The sequence below is a fragment of the Portunus trituberculatus genome, chromosome 24 (assembly GCF_017591435.1).
Source record: "Portunus trituberculatus isolate SZX2019 chromosome 24, ASM1759143v1, whole genome shotgun sequence".
NCBI classification, from domain to species: domain Eukaryota; kingdom Metazoa; phylum Arthropoda; class Malacostraca; order Decapoda; family Portunidae; genus Portunus; species Portunus trituberculatus.
Window position 1 is genome coordinate 8,181,984 of NC_059278.1, and position 16,539 is coordinate 8,198,522.

Here is a 16,539-nt window from a genome sequence, read left to right on the forward strand (position 1 = left end):
TGCGACGGCAAGTTTTGTCATCAATACACAGCCCTAAGAGTCTTTCCATTTCCTCCATTATTAGCTTCCTCTTCTTTGTTAGTGTTTTTGCCATAAAAGTAGAAGTCAATCTTGCATATCAGCATGTCTCCGAAAGGGTTAACCCAGCATGGAGGAGGCCAAGGGGATGTCCACAGAACTCTTGGCCACGGCATGTCGATGCCTCTTGTTGGGAGTTACTTGGCATGGGAAGGGAGCCTGCATGTAGACTCGATGCATGACCGCCTGGAGTGGTGCCATAGGGTAGGCGAGGTGATGATTGATTGATTGTCTCATCTGCTTTCTTCACACCTGCTGCTTGTTTGATGACAGTGGAGACAGTGGATTGGGGAACTGCAGGGTTCTGGTGATGAAGTTGGCATCTTCTCCCTCATTGTGCTGAACAATTTAAAGCTTTTTCTTGATCTTTTGGCCTTTAGTTCACCAGCACTAAGTGTTGCAGCCCATGTAGAAGACATCACGCTCGTATCACTCGTAATACCCAACAATGAATGTAAATTTTAGCAAAATACAAACTCTGGCTGAGTGAACACAACTGAAAGGCTATCATCATGAATGAGTTTCGATGGGTGGCTGATGCGGCATGGATGGTGCTGCGATTGTGGTGCATTTGCGTACATTCTGGTGATCGGGTAGTGATAAGATACACAAGCCATGACAATGGAAAAAAAGCGAGTGGATAAAATGAATAACTATCAGATAATCAAAATATCAAATAACGAACCATCGAATAGTGAGGGAAACCTGTATAGCAAAATTTGCATTTTTCAATGTAATTTATATTCTTAATCTTAAAGCTTGTACAAGTAATAATTATAGGTAGAACATGTTATCCTATGAGTTCTCAACTTGTGGTTTACAAATCCACTGGGATTCACAAGAACATTTTCTGGGGTACTTAGATGGCTGATCAATAATATCCTTTGCAGTACCATTGCATATTGAGTTAGTGTCAGTCATTAAATTAACATTCCAGGCAGTGCCAGACTGGGAGACCTTTTCAGGCCAGGAGTCATTCATGTAACCAGGCCACCCTGGCCTTGCCCCTTCCTCCTCTCTCCCTTTCTGCTCGCAAGTCGCTACACACATAAAATAAACACATACGACACCGTAGCATATGTCACGCACTGTTCCTTCCACATGCTGGGTTTTTTTTTTTTTTTATTACTTTTTTATGGCCTATAGCACCTGTAGGCATACTTGAAGAGTACAGTGGTGCCTTGGAATACAAACTTAATCTGTCAAAATTTTGTTCTTGCTCCAAAACGTTCTTACTCCAAAGCATCAAAATACATGTATTCTTATGTAAGAAATTATGATTCGTTCCAAACCACCTCCCAAGACCAAAAAAATTGTATTTTTCTCCTAATTTCTTACTTTATGCATACTCTTACTATATATACTACTACTACTACTATTATGCTATAACTATAGGAGATAGGAAAATAAAGCAGGAAAGTAAGCAAAATGTAATATAATGAAAACTCAACTTCTCGTGGTCAGAAACAAGTGTCACCACATCCTCCTCATGTGACTCCATCAAGCCAGCACCACACACTCTTATATAAGCCAATAAGTTTTTCTTTGATATACTGCATTCATTATGGAAAATAATTCGGGGAAGTAAGCAAAGTGTAATATGAAAATTCAACTTCACGGTCAGAAACAAGCGTCAACACATCCTCCTCAGATGACTCCATCAAGCCAGCAATACGCACTCTTCTCTAAACTAATAATGAGATAAAAATAATGCTTCCAATATTGTCATGCATCATAATATGTTTCTGAACTGATTACTTATTCATGGAAATACATGTATATCTTATATCTCACCAAGAAATACATAAGAAATTATAAAATACAGCATACTGACATGTGCGCTCACCATTCTCACACTTCCACAAACATATCCTTGTAAAGGCTGATACATGATTGGCTAAGTGTCCACCATCTTGAAAACAATGGGCCAATGACAAGCCTCAATATATGACAGAGAGCCTCAAGCATAAACAAACTGTGCGGCATAAAGGAGAGCGCACGGTCCAGATCTAAGATATATCTGGACCGTGAAAAGCCTGACTAGCAAACAAAGCCTGACGGGCCTAATGTAAGAGCCACGATCGTGCCTGACGGGCTATAAGGGTTAAGGCTTTTAATTCATGAGCTGGATACTCTCTCTTCCCCTCAGATCTTCTAGAATTTTCCATACGTCTGTCTGTATGTCTCATGACCATGTGTGATGCTACGCTAGGTAGTGATCTTAATAAGAAAAAAAAAATTAATATTATTATCTGCGGCATCACAAAACAACAACCAAACAACTACAAACAACACTCCTGAGGCACTGAGGCAGCATGGTGCCCCAGCATGCAGTCGGCTGACCACACAGTGCTGCGTGCAATCTGTTGTCTGCATTTGTTATTGTTCACTCTCCAAAGCAAAGTTCGTCCTCCAATGCAAAAAAAAAAAAATTTTTTTGTTCGTAATCCAAATTGTTCATGCTCCAAGGTACCACTGTATATGTAGGAAGTGCTGTTCAGCTTCCGGCCATTAGCGGCACAGGCAATTTTAATTATAGTGGTTCCATATTAGGGCCCATATCACCACCCAACCACATCTTTGGTGTAACCACCTAGAATCTGGGCATCATGGTGACATGTAGGTAACTTTAAACCACTCGACAAATGGCATAGCTTCAAAGCAGTATGTGGTGTGATTCAAACCTACATGTGGACGTCTGCCCAATCCCACGCTCCCTACCTTATCCACTATGCCGCCATCTCCCTGTGGTTAGTGAGGACTGTTGGGGCAGGTGTTAATTAAAATAAACCAGTTGTCTTGCCCTCCTCACATGCTACTGACCTGAATGGCCTCTGATTGGCCTGCCCTGCCTCTCTGACTTGGAAAAAATAGTCAGAGTGCACCGGCAACCTGTAAAAGAGAGAGAGAGACGCATCCTAGGTCAGCGCGTCAGGAAAACTCCTGGTTCTTCTTTTTGCCAGTCTGGCCCTGATTCCAGGGGTACTTAGATGGCTAATCAAATATCCTTTGCGGTACAATTCCATATTGAATTAGTGTCAGTCACTAAATTAACATTCATGTTTTAACGAGAAAAAGGTTGAGAACCCTTGTTAGCCAAATTTGCTAGGAAAAGAAAAAGTGCACGTCTTAACAGGATTGCTATAATTAATATTTTTGAAGTCAGTCAGTCAGTCTTGATATGCAATAATTTTCTTTCTGGAAGATCAGCACTGCTGTTTCAGTGAAAATTTGTCATTTTGAATGATAGACTTGTTAGTCTTCCACCACTATTACTATACTCAGTTATACAACTTGGCCACTAAGAAATGGCAGCAGACAAACAAGTGTTTTGAATGTAGAAAGTTGTGGTGAAGTGGATCTTGGTTGTGTAGGAAGAGACTTCTGTACCATTTTTTAGGGCTATATTCAACAAGAGTAGATACAGAAATTTGCAAGGATTGGTTGTAAATACATATGAAGCGCTGCATATGGGAAGGTAGTTATATATCCCAACACACACACACACACACACACACACACACACACACACACACACACACACACACTGTATGTTAAGATGCATATTAATAAAAAAGAGTTAACAATCATTGTAACATATGTGCCACCAAAAACAAATTCATGGATCAATCAAGAATATAAAGACATGATAGATGACACAATAAGGAGTCTAATGAGAATCGTTAAAGAAAGGAGAACAGTGATATTAGTAGGAGATTTCAACTGAAAAGAAGTGGACTGGGAAAATTATGAAAGCTGTATGGGGGAAGAAGCCTGGGGAGAAAGATTCCTGAACCTAATGATAGACAATATGATGGACCAGAGAGTAAAGGAATTCACAAGATTCAGAAGAAACAACGAGCCGGCGAGATTGGACCTAGTTTTTACTAGGGGTATACAAGTGAATGATGATATAAGATATAAGTGCCCATTGGGAAAGAGTGATCATGTAATATTAGAAATGGATATAGAAGAGGGAAAAGAAGATAGAGACGATTCATACAAAGGAGACCGATTAAATTACAGAAAGGCTGATATTGAGAATCTCAAGAACTATTTTAAAAAAGTAAACTGGGAGGAGATGGAAAACTCAGAGACGATGCAAGAGAAGTATAATTTATTTTTGGAAATATACAAAACAGGAGTCAGGGAATATGTCCCGAAATATAGACCTAAAGAAGAAGGAAAGAAAGATGCAAGGTGTGCTAGGGCAAAGGAGAAAAGAGATGGAGCATGGAAAAGGTGGAGGAGAAATAGAAATCCAGCAAATAAGGAAAACTTCAAGGCAGCGAGAGAAATGAATATGTTAAGGTGAGGAAGGAAGAGGAAAAGAACTTTGAAAAGGACATTCTCGAAAAATGTTAGGAGCAACCAAAATTGTTCTACAGATTCATAAATGGAAAAATTAGGCAAAAAGAAACAATAGAAAGGTTAAAAGGAGAGAACAGGATGGTGGAAGACCCAAAAAGTATGGCAGAACTATTAAATAACAAATTCCAGGAGGTCTTTACTAAGGAATCCAAATTTGAAAGGCCGCATGGTAATAGAGAGACAGTCTATATGAAAGAGGTTAAAGTAACCAAGCTTGAAATAAAAAGAATTAGTGAAGGAATTGGATGAAGAAAAGGCAATGGGACTGGATGAAGTCTCAGGCAGAATACTGAAAGAATGTAGGGAAGAACTAGCAAGTCCTATATACAACATCATAAAATGCTCAATAGAAAATGGAACAGTACCAGTAGAATGGAAAAGAGCTGAGGTGGTTCCCATATATAGGAGCGGAAGGAAGGAAGAACCTTTAAATTACATACTTGTATCACTAACTAGTGTAATATGCAAGATGTGTGAAAGAATAATAAAGAAACAATGGATTGAGTTCCTTGAAGACAACAAATTAATATCAAATAGCCAATTTGGTTTTAGAAAAAGACGGTTGTGTGTAACTAATTTATTGAGTTTCTATTCTAGAATAGTTGATAGAGTACAAGAGAGAGAGGGATGGGTTGGAAGTTAGAAGAGAAGGGTGGCTTAAAAGGAAGCACATTGAGATGGATAGAAAATTATTTGAGGGGTAGAGAAATAAGGATATGATATGAAGTCCAAGTGGAGAGCAGTAGAAAGCAGAGTGCCGCAGGGATCAGTATTGGCACCAGTACTTTTCCTCATTTATATTAACGACATGCCAGAAGGAGTGAACAGCTACATAAATTTGTTTGGAGATGATATGAAACTGTGCAGAGCTATAAAGCAAAAAGAGGATTGTGAAATACTGCAAGAAGATCTAAATAAGATCTAGGAATGGAGTAAAAAGTGGGAAATGGAATTCAATGTGGACAAAAGCCATGTCATGGAAATGGGAAAGAGTGAAAGACGACCCGTGGGAATCTATAAGATGGGAGATGGAGTAGAACTGGAGAAAGTAAAAAAGGAATAGGACTTAGGAGTGATGATGGAAGAAAACAATCAAGCGGTAAGCCATATTGATAGAATTTTTAGAGAGACATATAATTTGCTAAGGAATATTTGAGTAGCATTTCACTACATGGACAAAGAAATGATGAAGAAATTGATAAGTACTATAATAAGACCCAAATTGGAATATGCAGGAGTAATGTGGACCCCTCATAAAAAGAAACACATAAGGAAGTTGGAGAGACTGCAAAAAATGGCTACAAGAATGGTTCCAGAATTTGAAGGGATGACATATGAGGAGAGACTACCAACTCTGGAACAAAGAAGGGAGAGAGGGGATCTGATACAAGTTTATAAATTGATCAACGGAATGGACCAAGTGGATAATGAGAAACTGATCCTGAGAGAAGAATATGACATTCGAAGCACAAGATCGCATAGTAAAGAAGCTGAGAAAGGGAAGAGGTCTGAGAGATGTTAGAAAATATAGTTTCCCACAAAGATGTATTGAGACGTGGAACAGTTTGAATGAAGAAGTAGTGTCTGCAACAAGTGTGCATACTTTTAAAGTAAGATTGGATAAGTGTAGATATGGAGACGGGGCCACACGAGCATAAAGCCCAGGCCCTGTAAAACTACAACTAGGTAAATACACACACACACACACACACACACACACAAAAGTGGAACAAGTTTAACTAAAAACAATAAAGGCAAAAGACTAAAAATTATGTATACGAACATAGACGGGGTTTTATCAAGTAAATTAGAATTAAGAGATTACATTAGGAAAGAAAATCCAGATATTGTATGCCTGGCTGAAACAAAACTAAATAAGGCAATCAAAATAGACTTGGACAATAGGTATAATGTATGGAGAAGAGACAGAGTGGGTAAAGGAGGAGGAGGAGTCATGATTATGTTAAGGAAAGAGATAGTGATAAGTGAAATGGAATATAGGGAAGGAAAAGCAGAAGTATTGTATATTAAGATGCATATTAATAAAAAAGAGATAACAATCATTGTAACATATGTGCCACCAAAAACAAATTCATGGATCAATCAAGAATATAAAGACATGATAGATGACACAATAAGGAGTCTAATGAGAATCGTTAAAGAAAGGAGAAAAGTGATATTAGTAGGAGATTTCAACTGTAAAGAAGTGGACTGGGAAAATTATGAAAGTGGTATGGGGAAGAAGCCTGGGAGAAAGATTCTGAACCTAATGATAGACAATATGATGGACCAGAGAGTAAAGGAATGCACAAGATTCAGAGGTATCGACGAGCGAGATTGGACCTAGTTTTTACAAGGGTATACAAATGAATGATGATATAAGATATAAGTGCCCATTGGGAAAGAGTGACCATGCAATATTAGAAATAGATATAGAAGAGGAAAGGAAGATAGAGACGATTCATACAAAGGAGACCGATTAAATTACAGAAAGGCTGATATTGAGAATCTCAAGAACTATTTTAAAACGTAGACTGGGAGGAGATGGAAAACTCAGAGACAATGCAAGACAAATATAACTTATTTTTGGAAATATACAAAACAGGAGTCAGGGAATATGTCCCAAAATATAGACCTAAAGAAGAAGGAAAGAAAGATTGGTTTAATGCAAGGTGTGCCAAGGCAAAGGAGAAAAGAGATGGAGCATGGAAAAGGTGGAGGAGAAATAGGAATCCAGCAAATAAGGAAAACTTCAAAGCAGCAAGAAATGAATATGTTAAGGTGAGGAAGAAAGAGGAAAAGAACTTCGAAAAAGACACTGTCGAAAAATGTAAGGAGCAACCAAAATTGTTCTATAGATTCATAAATAGAAAAATTAGGCAAAAAGAAACAATAGAAAGGTTAAAAGGAGAGAACGGGATGGTGGAAGACCCAAAAAGTATGGCAGAACTATTAAATAAAAAATTCCAGGAGGTCTTTACTAAGGAATCCAAATTCACAGAGTAATAGAGAGACAATCTATATGAAAGAGATTAAAGTAACCAAGCTTGAAATAAAAGAGTTAATGAAGGAACTGGATGAAGAGAAGGCAATGGGACCGGATGAAGTCTCAGGCAGAATACTAAAAGAATGTAGGGAAGAACTAGCAAGTCCTATATACAACATCATAAAATGCTCAATAGAAAATGGAACAGTGCCAGTAAAATGGAAAAGAGCTGAGGTGGTTCCCATATATAAGAGCGGAAGGAAGGAAGAACCTTTAAATTACAGACCGGTATCACTAACTAGTGTAATATGCAAGATGTGTGAAAGAATAATAAAGAAACAATGGATCGAGTTCCTTGAAGACAACAAATTAATATCAAATAGCCAATTTGGTTTTAGAAAAGGACGGTCTTGTGTAACTAATTTATTGAGTTTCTATTCTAGAATAGTTGATAGAGTACAAGAGAGAGGGATGGGTTGACTGCATTTATTTGGATTTAAAAAAGGCGTTTGACAAAGTGCCACATGCAAGATTACTGTGGAAGTTAGAGGAGAAGGGTGGCTTAAAAGGAAGCACATTGAGATGGATAGAAAATTATTTGAGGGGGAGAGAAATAAGGACGGTAGTTAAAGATATGAAGTCCAAGTGGAGAGCAGTAGAGCGGAGTGCCACAGGGTCAGTATTGGCACCAATACTTTTCCTCATTTATATTAACGACATGCCAGAAGGAGTGAACAGCTACATAAATTTGTTTGCAGACGATACGAAACTGTGCAGAGTTATAAAGCAAAAGGAGGATTGTGAAATACTGCAAGAAGACCTAAATAAGATCTGGGAATGGAGTAAGAAGTGGGAAATGGAATTCAATGTGAACAAAAGCCATGTCATGGAAATGGGAAAGAGTGAAAGATGACCTGTAGGAATCTATAAGATGGGAGATGGAGTAGAACTGGAGAAAGTAAAAAAGGAAAAGGACTTAGGAGTGACGATGGAAGAAAACAATCAACCAGTAAGCCATATTGATAGAATTTTTAGAGAAACATATAATTTGCTAAGGAATATTGGAGTAGCATTTCACTACATGGACTAAGAAATGATGAAGAAATTAATAAGTACTATAATAAGACCCAGATTGGAATATGCAGGAGTAGTGTGGACCCCTCATAAAAAGAAACACATAAGGAAATTGGAGAGGCTACAAAAAATAGCTGCAAGAATGGTTCCAGAATTTGAAGGGATGACATATGAGGAGAGACTAAAGGCTATGGATCTACCAACCCTGGAACAAAGAAGGGAGAGAGGAGACCTGGTATAAGTTTATAAATTGATCAACGGAATGGACCAAGTGGATAATGAGAAACTGATCCTGAGAGAAGAATATGACATCCGAAACACAAGATCGCATAGTAAAAAGCTGAGAAAAGGAAGATTTTTTTTTCTTCTTTTTTTTTTACGTAGGGAAGAAGGCCAGCCAAGGGCAAAAAAAAGAAAGTTAGAAAAAAGCCCACTTGAGCGCTGGCTCTCCAAAGAGTAGAAAAAGTGCCAAGACCATCAGCCAGAATTAGGGGAGCAAATGTCCTCGATACCTCCCTCTTAAAAGAAGACAAGTTGTAGGAATTTGGAAATGCAGATGCAGGGAGGGAGTTCCAGAGTTTACCAGTGAAAGGGATGAATGATTGAGCGTACTGGTTAACTCTTGCATTAGAGAGTTGGACAGAATAGGAATGAGAGGAAGAAGAAAGCCTTGTGCTGCGTGGCCGCAGGAGGTGGGGAGGCATGCAGTTAGCAAGATCAGTAGAACAGTTACCATGAAAATAGCGATAAAATATAGAAAGGGATGCAACATTTCGGCAGTGAGAAAGAGAGTGAAGACAGTTAGTCAGAGGAGGGAAGTTGATGAGACGAAGAGCTTTCGATTCCACCCTATCAAGCAAAGCTGTGTGACTGGAACCCCCCCAAACATGCGAAGAGTACTCCATACAGGGACGGATAAGGCCCTTATACAGAGTAAGGAGTTGGAGGGCGAGAAAACTGGCGGAGACGCCTCAGAACACCTAACTTCATAGAAGCTGTTTTAGCAAGAGATGAGATGTGAAGTTTCCAGTTAAGATTATGAGCAAAGGACAGACCGAGGATATTCATTGTGGAAGAGGAGACAGTTGAGTGTCATTGAAGAAGAGGGATAGTTGTCTGGAAGGTTGTGTCGAGTTGATAGATGGAGGAATTGAGTTTTGAGGCATTGAAAACTACTAGATTTTCTCTGCCCTATTCGGAAATTTTAGAAAGATCAGAAGTCAGGCGTTCCGTGGCGTTCCCGCGTGATCTGTTAATTTCCTGAAGGGTTGGACGTCTCTGAAAGAACGTGGAAAGATGTAGGGTGGTATCATCAGCGTAGGAGTAGATAGGGCAAGAAGTTTGGTTAAGAAGGTCATTAATGAATAATAGAAAGAGAGTGGGTGACAGGACAGAACCCTGAGGAACACCACTATTAATAGGTTTAGGAGAAGAACAGTAGCCGTCTACCACAGCAGCAATAGAGCGGTCGGAAAGGAAACTTGAGATAAAGTTGCAGAGAGAAGGATAGAAGCCGTAAGAGGGCAGTTTTGAAATCAAAGCTTTATGCCAGACTCTATCAAAAGCTTTTGATATGTCTAACGCAACAGCAAAAGTTTCACCGAAGTCTCTAAAAGAGGATGACCAAGACTCAGTAAGGAAAGCCAGATCACCACCAGTAGATCGACCTTGACGGAAGCCATACTGGTGATCAGACAGAAGATTGTGAAGTGACAGATGTTTGAGAATCTTCCTATTCAGGATAGATTAAAAAACTTTAGACAAGCAAGAGATTAAAGCTATAGGACGGTAGTTTGAGGGGTTAGAACGGTCACCCTGTTTAGGAACAGGCTGAATGTAGGTGAACTTCCAGCAGGAAGGAAAGATAAAAGTCGATAGACAAAGTTGGAAGAGGCAAGGTGCAAGCACAGAAGCACAGTTTTTGAGAACAATAGGAGGGACCCCATCAGGTCCATAAGCCTTCCGAGGGTTTAGGCCAGGAAGGGCATGGAAAACATCATTACGAAGAATTTTGATTGTAGACATGAAATAGTCAGAGGGAGGAGGAGAGGGAGGGACAAGCCCAGAATCGTCCAAGGTGGAGTTGTGAGCAAAGGTTTGAGAAGAGAGTTCAGCTTTAGAGACAGAAGAGATGGCAGTGGTGCCATCAGGATGAAATAAAGGAGGAAAAGATGAAGAAGTGAAGTTATTTGAGATGTTTTTGGCTAGATGCCAGAAGTCATGAGGAGAGTTTGAGTTTGAAAGATTTTGACATTTCCTATTTATGAAAGAGTGTTTGGCAAGTTGAAGAACAGACTTGGCATGATTCCGGGCAGAGATATAAAGTGCATGAGATTCAGGAGATGGAAGGCTCAAGTACCTTTTGTGGGCAACCTCTCTATCATGTATAGCACGAGAACAGGCTGAGTTAAACCAAGGTTTAGAAGGTTTAGGTTGAGAAAAGAATGAGGAATGTACGCCTCCATGCCAGATACTAACACCTCTGTTATGCGTTCAGCACAAAGAGATGGGTCTCTGACACGGAAGCAATAATCATTCCAGGAAAATCAGCATAATACCTCCTCAGGTCCCCCAACTGGCAGAGGCAAACGCCAGAGGCACCTTCGCTTTGGGGATCCTGGGAGGGATTGGAAAAATAGGACAAGATACAGAAATGAGATTGTGATCGGAGGAGCCCAACGGAGATGAAAGGGTGACAGCATAAGCAGAAGGGTTAGAGGTGAGGAAGAGATCAAGAATGTTGGGCGTGTCTCCAAGACGGTCAGGAATATGAGTAGGGTGTTGCACCAGTTGCTCTAGGTCATGGAGGATAGCAAAGTTGAAGGCTAGTTCACCAGGGTGGTCAGTGAAGGAGAGGAAAGCCAAAGCTGGTGGTGAACATTGAAATCTCCAAGAATGGAAATCTCAGCGAAAGGGTAGAGGGACAGAATGTGCTCCACTTTAGAAGTTAAGTAGTCGAAGAAATTACTATAGTCAGAAGAGTTAGGGGAGAGATAAACAGCACAGATGAATTTAGTTTGAGAGTGACTGTTAAGTCGTAGCCAGATGGTGGAAAATTCGAAAACTCAAGAGCGTGGGCACGAGAGCAAGTTAAGTCGTTGCGTACATAGACGCAACATCCAGCTTTGGAATGAAAATGAGAATAGAGAAAGTAGGAGGGAACAGAGAAGGGGCTACTGTCTGTTGCCTCAGACAGCTGTGTTTCGGTGAGGAAAAGATGAGGTTTAGTAGAGGAGAGGTGGTGTTCCACAGATTGAAAATTAGATCTAAGACCGCGAATGTTGCAGAAGTTAATGTAGAAAAAGTTGAGGGAGGTGTCAAGGCATTTGTGGTTTTCAACAGAAGAGGTGTCTGACCTGGGGACACTTTTGGTCCCCTCCCCAGAGGGGGACTCCGAGGCGTTGTTTATTTGGGGTCCCATTTTTCTTTTAAATTTTGATTTGGAGTGAAGGGTGTATGTGTGGTAAGTGCATGTAGTTTTGTGTGAAGAAGGAGAGCTGTCTTTAGAGGGTAGGCTGTGACTACCCCCTTGAGTTGTGAGACACAAAGGGAAACATTCAACGAGATCACAACTAGCTTTAATGGAAGGTTCACAGCACCTCCTAAACTAGTGCTATTAGATCTCACTGGGAGTAAGTTATTGTTTCGGTAGGTGTCTATTAAAAAATATAGTTTCGGTAGGTGTCTATTAAAAAATATAGTTTCCCGCAGAGATGTATTGAGACGTGGAACAGTTTAGATGAAGAAGTAGTGTCTGCAACGAGTGTGCACACTTTTAAAGTAAGATTGGATAAGTGTAGATATGGAGACGGGGCCACACGAGCATAAAGCCCAGGCCCTGTAAAACTACAACTAGGTAAATACAACTAGGTAAATACACACACACACACAAAAAAAAAAAAAAAAAAAAAAGGTGTCAAGTATTGGCAACCTTTAGAGCTTGGTTATTTATTGATATCTCTTGCTATTTTTTTTCTCTAATAAAGCTTACAATAGTTGTGTTTTCTTCAGTGCTAACATTTAATCCATTTTTGGACATAAATTCTGGTTTAATATTTGAGTATTTCTGACATGAAAATACAGTATTTGAGTATTTCTGACATGAAAATATAGTAAGCTTTACTTACCTCATCAAAATGACCAGACATCATTGCACTAATTTTTCAATAGTGTTATGCTGTACAGTGACAGATCCATTGCTATTATGCAGAAAATTGTTAGCATTACATGAGAGCAATCTATCACCAAAGCATGTGTAAAGGGACTGTTGTCATTGCTTCGCCATGGTTGAGTGAGCGTGATTTGACGTTATCTCCCTGTCATCCCTTCCCTACATTTTTTGAGGGACTTCCTTCCAGTACAAGAGAGTCATATCCACTACTATTGGATAGAAGAAGGATGGAAAAAGTGTTACATACAATGAACCAAGTTTGGCCAAGGGTGACCCATGATTCCTTTTAGGCATGGTGTTCCATATGTTAGTACACTCAACCCTCTGCTGTCGCTCCTGATTGGTACATCTGTATCACTGCGTGATAGCAGAAATTATGGTAGCTGAAGTGAAGAACCTATGGTGATAAATGAAATTGACACTAGGATCCCCAAGCTGTCATTTTTTGCTACTTTTTGCCCAGTTCTCATACCATAAAATAGTATAAAAATAAAGAAATAATACATTATAAAAAAACTTACCAAATCAAGAATCATATAGCAACATAATAAGAACAATCACTAATAACATAAATAAAATGCATCTTGCTGTCGCCAGACACTTAGCATTTTTCCGTAGGTGGTAACTAAAAAGCTCTTGCTGCTGCTAGTCTATCACTTGTAGTTTGCAGGAAATTGTGTAGCTCAGTCTTTTACCACCTGCTGCCATAAGCCCATAATGGTGATGGTGTTGATGTGTTTTGTCATGATTATGAACTTTGTGTTACTTTTCACCACTAGAGGGCATTGAATCAGAGTGGCAATCAGCTGCTATTCATGAACATGCATCACAGCCTCACAAGTTAGATTTCTTTCATCAAGACAATTAATTTTTAAAGTGATAATACTGGTAATGATAATAATAACAGCAATAAAATAATCATGCATGCAGCTAAGGTAGGTAAAAGTACTGGAAAAAGATGCAATCTATATCTCATCAAATGCGGTTCCTCATTGTGGATGATTAGGAGGTAAGGCGATGGATAGATTGGGAAAATATGTGAATAACTATTTCTCAGTAAAAGTATATAGAGAAACTCAACTATCATATCACATGATAAGCTGCAAGTTTTTGAATGATGGGCGCGTGATGTAATTTCATGCACGATATAGAAACATGTGCAACTTTTTTAAGTATGCGTGAAAGCAATAAAACATGATAGCAGAAGGCGCAATAGCAGAGGGTTATTTTCGTGGGTTAAAATGACAAATTCTGCACAGTATCATTAGTATTTAATGAGATGTTTTGTTTTATTTATTACAGTAGGAAATAGTTTGAAACAAAATATTTAGAGAAAATATATAATTTATGAATAACCAGTTTACTAAGATGTTAAAGACTGGTTAACTAGGATGTTAAAGAAAGTAAATTTGTAAATTGTGATACAATAACTTTAACTAATTTAAGCTGTGCAAGGAATTGCTTTATAAGATTTTCAACTTATATGCTATGCCTATTTCCATAGGGAATTTCTTGCCAACATTCCTTCCTCCCTCCGTGAGAGTTTGCGGCGCCGACAGTCCCAGCAACGCAGTGCCATTCAGTCTTCTCTCAACGGATGAGTTCCCCCTCATGGGTGCTGTGAGTTCTCTTCTTTTTGTATTTGTTGGTGTTTTCAAGGCAACATTTTTCATTTTCTAAGGGATTCACCATATGAAATGTACCTTGACATGAGGCAGTTCATGCAATTGTGATACATATACTGTGTACTTTTAATCTACTTCAAGAAAATTTTCAGTGATACATAAATAAGAACCTTCTTTTGCTTTGGTTATATTTGGAACACTGATATATTATGAGAGGTTAAATAATTTTGTGTAATTAACAAATTATACATTCCAAATAACTCTAAACATTCATAACTTTGTTATGAGTTAAACTTGTGATTTTATTTTTTAGGGTGCAGAGTAGGGGTCTTGAAGTGTGCTAACAAATTCTCCCAGGTGACCAGTTAAATGGATTATAGGTCTTTGTACTGGCACAGCTAAGTAGAGGAGGGGAGGTCTCTCCCCTGAGTGGCACTTTTGGTCCTCTCAGTTGTCAGTTTTACATTATTGGGTCTGTGTGTGCTATTGATAACTAGGCCTAGGCCCAATTTCTTGATACACATATACCTAGATACATCTTTTCCAATAAAAGCCAGCTGAATTGCTCTGATATATATATATATATATATATATATATATATATATATATATATATATATATATATATATATATATATATATATATATATATATACACACACACACACAATTATACTTTATGAGGTTAATGTGTATTTTAATATTATAAAGGGTGTCCTGTGAGTTAAAGTACATTCTAAGTGGAAAATAATATATACACATAAGCTGTGTTTTGCTTCAGTTGCAAGAAATTAACGTGGAAGAGTGCAGTGCAGTCTGGTCCACCTGGGTAGGCCTCCCTGCCCCACTCAGCCTCACCACGCTACTTATGTACTAAGTTGTGGCACATGGCATTAAGTAATCATTATTAGCCTAGGTATGTCTAATGCACACTGCCAAAGCATCACAGCAAACAGCAAATGACAGATAGATTTTTTTGTTTGTGTCAGTCAAGAAAATACAGTGGTTGGCAAATCTCCCGCTTCATGGTGAAGGATCTGGGCATGGTGGGATCTTCACTACTGGGAACATCACTGTAGAGTTTAGGTATATTATGATATTTTTTCTGAGTGATGTCAGATTGTGGTTTGTTCCTTAAATTCTGCTCCTTTGTGTGTTTGTGCTTGTACTGGTGCCATGCAGGGCTTGCCACTCTATTGTCTTCATCACAATACAACAGCTAGCATAGCCTACTGTCTTGAGCTGCAATGATGTAATCCCTCCCATCATCTCATAGAATGAATAGTATCATGTCATGCTTATCATCACCATATGAGTATCATGACCTCAGTGTTACTGACTGTGACACACCTCTTCAGTTTCCACCTTAACAAAAAAGATAAAACACTGATTGGTGAAACATTTGTCTTTGTGTGTGAACATGTACACTGAGACAGACTGACTTCAGTGAATGATAAGTGGGAGATTTACAGTGTATGTTTAAAAAGTACTGCTTAACAACCACTGGATTGCTGTGTTCCTGTACATTTTCTTCACTAACACAAACAGACATTTAATTTGATCATTTGTTAACTGCTTCCTTTGACTGTCTACATTAGATGCAATAATGATTGCTTAATGCTCTGCCACATAACTCAAGTACATGGTGAGGTGGGAAAAGAGGGAGGGGGGTAAAGAGGAGGGAGGCCCACCCAACCATTCCACTTGTATGTTAATTTCTCGCAAAAAAAAAAAAAAAAAAAAAAAGCAAGAAGAGCATATGTGTATAAAGTATTTTCATCTTAGAATTAATTGAACCATCAAGTACCAAAGTATTTATCTTAAGTCACGAGACATCCTGTATTACTTGTGAAAAGAGCAACAAACTGGAAGACCACGGGTCATGCCAGGTGGCAGAAAATTAACTACGCCACTGGATCTTTGCAATAAACAATGTTCTTTGTGACTTGGGCTGCAGCAGTCTACTGCAGAGGAAAAATGCTGGGACGGAGGTGCAGCTTTTGCCTGTCTACTGTTAGACCCAAACTAAAGAAAGGTCTACCATTTTTGTGCTCACTATTTTTGAGAGACATCAGATGATTTGTACTTAGCAATATCATAATTGGTTTCCATTCTTCAGCTATGAATGCCTTTACAGATAGTTTTATAAAACTGTCTTGCTACAAAGATATATTGTAACATGATGTTTATGGTTGTTGTAATTTGTGGAAGCAGATTGTTTTCTTTTTCATAAA

The 16,539-nt window shown here is 38.8% G+C and overlaps 1 protein-coding gene across 1 annotated transcript in view; it reads left to right on the forward strand.

Moving 5' to 3' along the window:
* Nucleotides 1-14,894, forward strand: part of LOC123508484 — a 97,898-nt gene extending 83,004 nt beyond the window's left edge. Inside the window, exon 14 of the mRNA XM_045262245.1 lies at nucleotides 14,185-14,894. Within this exon, the coding sequence (XP_045118180.1) occupies nucleotides 14,185-14,281 (97 nt within the window). The 3' untranslated portion in view covers nucleotides 14,282-14,894. The remainder of the gene's footprint in view (nucleotides 1-14,184) is intronic.
* The last annotated feature ends 1,645 nt before the right edge of the window (nucleotides 14,895-16,539 follow it).